At 56.9% G+C, this 7,189-nt stretch overlaps 1 protein-coding gene across 1 annotated transcript; it reads left to right on the top strand.

Moving 5' to 3' along the window:
* The first annotated feature begins 1,194 nt into the window (after positions 1-1,194).
* On the top strand, positions 1,195-6,534 carry AVPR1B (arginine vasopressin receptor 1B). Its single transcript, XM_004685277.1, has 2 exons — positions 1,195-2,209; positions 6,221-6,534. Exons 1-2 carry the CDS (start codon positions 1,270-1,272, stop codon positions 6,532-6,534), a joined length of 1,254 nt encoding a protein of 417 aa, XP_004685334.1. The 5' UTR covers positions 1,195-1,269.
* Positions 6,535-7,189: the final 655 nt, after the last annotated feature.

The raw sequence follows: 7,189 nt of genomic DNA, 5'->3' as shown, positions 1-7,189 counted from the left end.
GTGATTCCACATGGTGGCAAGTCACCTTCTTCGCTGAGCTGAGAGGGCTCAGATGGCATTTTATTGTTATTTGTGTTCCAACCCGCGGCCTCTCGGGTAGTCCAGTCATCAGGCAGTCAGTGCGCAGCTGTCCTGCTGACCGCTGGTTTCTCTGGGCCTCTGTTTTCTACTTCACGGGTTTTAGGATCTAGTTGTGAGAGACACTCTCTCAAGGTGCCGTTAAGACCTCCCGTGGGGACACTGATGCCTGCAAGTTCTCCAGGTGGCCTCAGAACCGCAGGTCCTCACTTCTGCTGAAGGGCTCCCAGCCCTTCACCTGACTGCACCAGACCTCGCTGCCCTGCTAAGGCTGAGGGCTCCCCCTGGCTGCACGTTGGCTCACGTGGTCACCCTGCAGGGCCCGCAGAAGGGGACCTGTCCTGGGCTCACAAGGAGCTTGTGGGGGAGGGGGCAGCTCCACAGCACTGACAGTCCTGGCATCCCCACGAGAAGGGTGACTATCCCCAGGCGGTGTGTACCTGTCTGGGGGGCCACCCAAGGGCTGCGGAGAGCAGTATAGGTGAGTTCTTCTGCAGCTCTGTGGGTGGGTCTGTGAGCTTGTTTGCGTCCTCGGTTCTCTGGCGCCCTCGTCCTCCTCCCTCACCCTCCCCGGCCACCCCACCGTCCACCTTGCAGTGTGGCGGAGTCCCCGCCCACCCAGGGGGTGCCTGCCAGTCTCCTCACTCCGCCTCCTGTGCAGGAGCCAACCTGCGTGCAGGGTGGCAGCTGGGCTCTGTCTGGAACCCATAAAGCCCCTTGCCCCAGTCCTGTGTTAGCTGCAGCTGGAGGCAGCTGTCGCCTGCTTTGCGTTTGCCTGGGGCTTCCAGCCTGGCCAGCTGCATTGATGGCCTCGGAGCAGGCTTGCAGGTATCGCTTTTGGCTTCCAGAACAGTTTGGAGCAAATGAATCTGAAGTGGATTTGGAGTGGTGGCAGCTTTCTCCTTCTGGAAACCTCCCCCTGCACGGCCTCCTCCATTGTTCCTGCCCTAGTTCCCTAATCCTCCTTCCCCTGGCTCCCAGGACCCCCACCTCCCACCCCCGCCAGCCATCTCAGCTGCCTGGTCTCCTTTCTAATCTCATCCTCCCTCTTCCTCTCTAACTCTGTCCTAGGAAGGATTTCCACTGATTTCCAGGCTCCTGGTGTCACCCCACCCTTCTCCTTCCTCTCCCCATTCCATCTGCAGAACCTTTCTATTTGCACACCCCTCTCCCTCCTCGCAAGCTTGGACCATGGATTCTGGGCCACCATGGGCCACCCACCCCACCCCCAGGGGCACCCTCTCTGCCCCCAACGCCACCACGCCCTGGCTGGGTCGGGACGAGGACCTGGCCAAGGTGGAGATCGGAGTTCTGGCCACCATCCTCGTGCTGGCAACGGGGGGCAACATGACCGTGCTGCTGACGCTGGGCCGGCCGGGCTGCAAGCGCTCCCGCATGCGTCTGTTTGTGCTGCACCTCGCCCTGACGGACCTGGGCGTGGCGCTCTTCCAGGTGCTGCCCCAGCTGCTGTGGGATATCACCTACCGCTTCCAGGGCCCTGACCTCGTCTGCAGAGCCGTCAAGTACCTGCAGGTGCTCAGCATGTTCGCCTCCACCTACATGCTGCTTGCCATGACGCTCGACCGCTACCTGGCCGTTTGCCACCCCCTGCGCAGCCTGCAGCAGCCCAGCCAGGCCACCTACCCGCTCATTGCTGTTCCCTGGCTGCTAGCTGCTGTTCTCAGCCTCCCTCAAGTCTTCATTTTCTCCTTGCGGGAGGTGATCCAAGGTTCAGGGGTACTGGATTGCTGGGCAGATTTCCGCTTCCCTTGGGGACCACGTGCCTACATCACCTGGACCACTGTGGCCATCTTTGTCCTGCCGGTGGCCATGCTCACTGCCTGCTACAGCCTCATCTGCCATGAGATCTGCAAGAACCTCAAAGTCAAGACTCAGGCCTGGAGGGTAGAAGGCGGGGGCTGGAGGATATGGGACAGGCCCTCAGCTGCTGCCCCCGCTGCGTGGACACAGGGCCTGCCCTCCCGGGTCAGCAGCATCAGCACCATCTCTCGGGCCAAGATCCGCACTGTGAAGATGACCTTTGTCATCGTGCTGGCCTACATTGCCTGCTGGGCACCCTTCTTCAGTGTCCAGATGTGGTCTGTGTGGGACAAGAATGCTCCTGATGAAGGCAAGTGTGTAGTCTGGGGCACGGAGGAGAAAGGGGACAGCAGACAGGAAAGACCAGCGGGAGGGTCAGGTGGCACCATAGTGCTCCCCAGGGCCAGGCAGGTGACAGATGGCTTGAAGCAATGAAATAGCCATTCCCTTCTAGCCTACTGATGCCATGTGCTATCTTTTAAAAAAGATTTATTTATTTATTTATTTATTTATGCATACAGAGTGGGGGTGCAGGCCAGAGGTGTAGGGGTGGTGAGAAGATTCATCAGACAGAGTGGGGAGCAGAACAGGCAGAAGAGTGGGGAGCAGAACAGGCAGACTGATGGAGTACACCACTGAGGGGAGCAGCGGGGGTGTCAGGAGAGCCCTGCTGCGCCATGTGGGTAAGCTGTGGGACCAGGGATCGAACTCGCACTGAAGCGGCACCTCCAGGGAGGGCCCGCCATGTGCTATCTTTTAAGTGAAATCACCACATTCCAATTTTGGTAGCTAATTTAAATGTTTAGAAATACTGTACGGTCCTAAAGACAGAATCACTGGCAGAGCTGGCCAGCAGCCAGCTAGGGTAGCTGTGGATCACAGAGTGACCAAATATATTTTCCAGTGATCTAGCCCAGAATGCGACCCATAAACTGCCTCGGTGTGCTCCCCTCCTGCACCCGGAAGTGACTTTGCCCTCCTTCCAATTCTGTCGGCTGGCACGTGGCAAGCCTAAATTTAAGCCAGCCCTTCCTTTTGCTAGTGCAGAAGCTGAGGCTGAAAGAGAAAGTATCATCTGTCCAAGGTCACACAGCTGAAGAACAGCAAAGTCAAGGTCAAGGGCAGAGCCAGCTGCTGCCTCCTCTCTTTCTTTAACCCCTCAGCCCCACCCATAACCCTGGTTCTGAAAGGAGGGAGGAGAGAAAACTTCCTCCACAAGATTAAAAAAAGAGGGATACAGGATACTTTGCTCTCACCTTTTTGTGGAGCGTGGTCGGTCACTAGACACGGCCGGATGGTGGGTTGACCCCAGGTGAAGCCAGAGGAGGCGGGGAAGGGAGTTAGTGTCATCAGCTCCTACTCTCCTGAGTGATGTGACTGCAGGGACATGCAATGGGCTGGGACGCCACAAGGGGGCACTGTGTGCGCTCACATCACGTGCCTATCTCAGCACAGACAGTGAGAGTAGCAGGTGCCCGTAGGAGCTTCTTCCTGAGGGGTGGGTCAGTGGCTGGCCCACTCCCACCAGCCCTCGGTCCACTTCTCTTGAGCTTTTGTTTCTAATATCATGTTCCAAGACATGTTCAGGCCAAATGCTTTGCTTTTCTGGCGAGATGAAATCCTACGACCTTGTAGTATCATGGTTTCTCTTCTTAACCACCTTTTGGACAGTAGCCTGGAGATAGGCTATTTGCAAACTGCCCTTTAAGCTATGAGCATATTACTTCCGACCAGCTATGGGGACCTCCATCCAGCCCAGCCCAGATTAGAAGGATGGAGGGTTCCTTGGGGGCCCCCCGCACAGTCAATCTTTGTGCTGCATGGGGGCGACCCTTCTCTATTGTATCTCTGCAACCTGAGACTCAGGTGAAACAACTAGTTCATAGTGCCTCAACAGGTAAGAGGGGGGGTCAGGACTTGAATCGAAGTCTTTGTGGGGCAGGCGTTACCATGCAAGGTTTTGCAGCTAGTCACAGCCTAGTGATGGTGCTGGGGGTGGGATGGCCATTCACCCCCCGGGGGTGGAGCCTGCCGCCAGCCAGAGCAGGCTGCCTGTCATCTGTCCCTGTCCCTCAATCCACACCCCTCACCTGGGCAGACTGACTGACCACTTTCCAAGGGGCCCTTCCGAGCAAGGAGCCTGGGAGCTGTGCCAACACACAGTGCTCTCTTTCACATAAAAGGAAGCCCTCTGGGGTTCTTTTAGTTGGGCTGAGATTTGTTACTGTAAGTGTTCTTCCCAGAACACACAGTTCCCTTTACAGCCCCCTCTGGCTTCTGCTCCCGGGCGGGGGCCTCTGGTTAGAGCCTGCCGTCTCTGCTCTTCCCCTGTGTCCTCTGTCAGCTGTTTCTGCTGCTGGGACACAGCACTGCTGGTGACTGGGCCTTGGGGCCTGCCTTCTGCTGAGATGTGGAGCCCTGCTGACTGCTCGTGGCTCAGCCCAGTACCTGCACAGTTGTCTTTAAAAGAGCAAACCCGGGCTCTCCCTGGTGGTGCAATGGGCTAAGGCACTCCATTATGAAGCTCGCTGAAGCTACTGTGGCACGAGTTCAATCCCCGGCCATGGAGGTGACCCACATGGCATACCAGACCTCTTCTGACCTGCCCGCTGCTCCCCTTAGCAATGTATTTCGTCGACCTGCCTATTATGCTCCCCACTCTGTCTCTGGTAAATCATCTTGCCCACCACACCTCTGGCCTGTACCCTGGTTCTGTGAGCATAAATAAAATAATCTTTAAAAAAAAAAAAGGAAACCAAACAGATATGCCAAGCAAAGGAACTTGTGGGTCTCCTCAGCTAAGGCCCGAAGGATGTATTGATGGAGCAGATAAGATGAGACTATCCCAGGACCAAGCAAGTTCCCAAGTCTGACCCTGGGTTCTGGGCCCTCGGACGGTGTTAGGGGTAGGTCAGAGCACAGTCCCTCCTCTGTCTGTAGATGCTCCCAGCCACCCTGACGTCTCACCCTAGACAGGCCTGTCTAGCTGCAGGTGCCTCCAGCTTCTCTCAATACCACTCCTGGATCCTCTCGCATGCTCTGACCACATACCTTCCCTTCTCTGGGGCCACGAGCGGGCACACTTGTCAGCAGACCCACAGGAGATGCGCAGAGGAAGATGCTTTCAGTGTGTTGAAACAGTGGTGGGTGTGGGCTGGCTGCGAGAAAGGCCTGGGCTCGAGGGTGCCCACTACTCCGCTGAGGGAGGTATGCACCACCACACTGTGCTCAGGCCCGGGGTGTGCATGGCGCTACCCTGGAGTGTGGACATCCTCACCCCCACCCCACCCTTACCCCGTCTTTAGAAGGAACATTATGTCTGGAAGGAACTTTATCAAATCTTTACTCTCTCACATTTGGGCTGCATAGAGAGAAATTATTTTTCCCTTGCAGGGTGCTGCCTTGCGGGGAATAATCTCTGAGTACAGACAAGCACTAGTCTGGTACAGGCTGCATGGACGCCTTCACCCCCAGGCTGCCCCTGTGCTGCAGGCAGAGAAGCTGCCCTGGGCTCTGTGAGGTGGACAGTTCTGCCAGGCGCTGATGGCCCCAGCACTGGCTGGCACAGCTGGTATTTACACACTGGGTGACAGATGCCCAGGCACCAACTGGGATGTAAATGGGGATGGGGGTGGGGGGGCCTGACATTGGTCCAGAATCACATTATCTCCTTGTATATATATATTTTAATTTAAACATTTTTGGGAAAGATTTATTTATTTATTCACGCAGAACTGGGGTACAAGCCAGAGGTGCAGGGGCGGTGAGAGGCTTCACCAGTGACAGAAAGGGAAAACAGTACAGGCAGATAGTGAAGTACACTGCTGAGGGGAGCAGCGGGCGGGTCAGGAGAGGTCTGCCGTGCCATGTGGGTCACCTCCGGGGCAGGCGGGGATCAAACTTGCACTGAAGCCGCTGTGGCTATCTTGCAGTGCTGCGTCCTAACCCGTTGCACCACCAGGGAGGGCCATCTCCTTGTATGTTTTATAGAAATTGCCACATCCTATTCTAGTCCACTGGGCTTTGAAGCGAAGTGTCTCAAATTTGGGTGGGTCCTGTCCCTGGTTAAGTTTGCGCCTCTAAATTCAATGTGGAGCAAACCTCAGTTCGTCCCCTTGCCTGTGGTGACAGAAGAGATGAGTGGGGGCTGAGCCTGGACTGGGAGCCCCAGGTTCAGCCCCATTGCACCCCTTTCTCACGGTAGAACCCCGAGTAACTGTTCTCTTTCGGGGGGGGGGGAGCTCCTCTGTTCTTTTCCTCCTCCTGGAGTGTCTCCTGGGTCTGTTGAATCTCTGTGATCCTAAGACTTTTCTCTTCACAGACTCAACCAACGTGGCCTTCACCATCTCCATGCTTTTGGGGAACCTCAGCAGTTGTTGCAACCCCTGGATCTACATGGGCTTCAACAGCCACCTGTGGCCGCGCCCTTGTTGCCGGGGTGTGCGGCCCAGGGTGCGCAGGCAGCTCTCCAACGGCAGCCTCTCGAGCCAGGGCACCACGCTGCTCACGCGCTCCAGCGGCCCACCTGCCTTCAGCCTCAGCCTCAGCCCCAGCGGGAGGCCCCAGCCCAGGGAGAGCCGGAGAGACCTGGCGCCCACGGGCGGGGAAGCCGGCATGGAGACCAGCACCTTCTAGTGAGCACTGCTCATAGTCACGTGCTGCTGACCTTCCAGGAGGTCTCTGCGCGTCTCAGCCACTGTGTGAAGACTGAGGAGCAAGGTTGGAGGAAGGGCACCCCAGACTGAGTCAAAACAGGAGGCCAGAATGGCTGCCCTTATCCTGGCGTAGGAGCTGCCTTCGGGCTAAGGCTGCCCTCACTGAGCCCCAGCGTCCCATGAGGGAGTCAGAGTCAAATCATCTGCTTTTCAGATGCCGCCATATTCCCAGGGTGTCTGAGAACACACCCATCTGATAGATGTGATAGATTCCCAGGGTGTCTGAGAACACACCCATCTGGGGCAGGTTGGACAGTCCCGCACAGAGAGCAGGAAACCAGAGGTGGTCAGGGGGCTGCTTGCCCTGTCCACCTGGGTGCACTTCCGGCAAGGCCCGCAGAGGGAAGCAGGATGGCCTCTGAGGACTCAGGTTCCTGGCTCCTTTTATTTTAGTAGCGGAAGGATTGTTTAATGAAGGAAAGTGCCTACTACGCCCCGCTATCTGCTGAAGGGAGGTGAGGGGCTTACTGCAGGCCTGTCAGCCAGTGAGAACGCCGCCGAGGCTAATTCCTCTCCTCCCATGCTGTCCCCCTTTACAGGCTGAGAGACAAGTGCAGTATATGTGCTGTGACTTA

This window comes from Condylura cristata, unplaced genomic scaffold, assembly GCF_000260355.1.
Source record: "Condylura cristata isolate star-nosed mole 26May11 unplaced genomic scaffold, ConCri1.0 scaffold00018, whole genome shotgun sequence".
Classification (NCBI taxonomy): Eukaryota; Metazoa; Chordata; class Mammalia; order Eulipotyphla; family Talpidae; genus Condylura; species Condylura cristata.
The sequence above is the reverse complement of the archived record's forward strand: the minus strand, read 5'-3'. Positions and strand labels throughout refer to the sequence as shown.

Coding starts and splice junctions, on each gene's coding strand:
- AVPR1B (XM_004685277.1), top strand. CDS start 1,270: ATGGATTCTGGGCCACCATGGGCCACCCACCCCACCCCCAGGGGCACC. Junction 2,210..6,220: donor CAAGAATGCTCCTGATGAAG/GCAAGTGTGTAG, acceptor TTCTCTTCACAG/ACTCAACCAACGTGGCCTTC.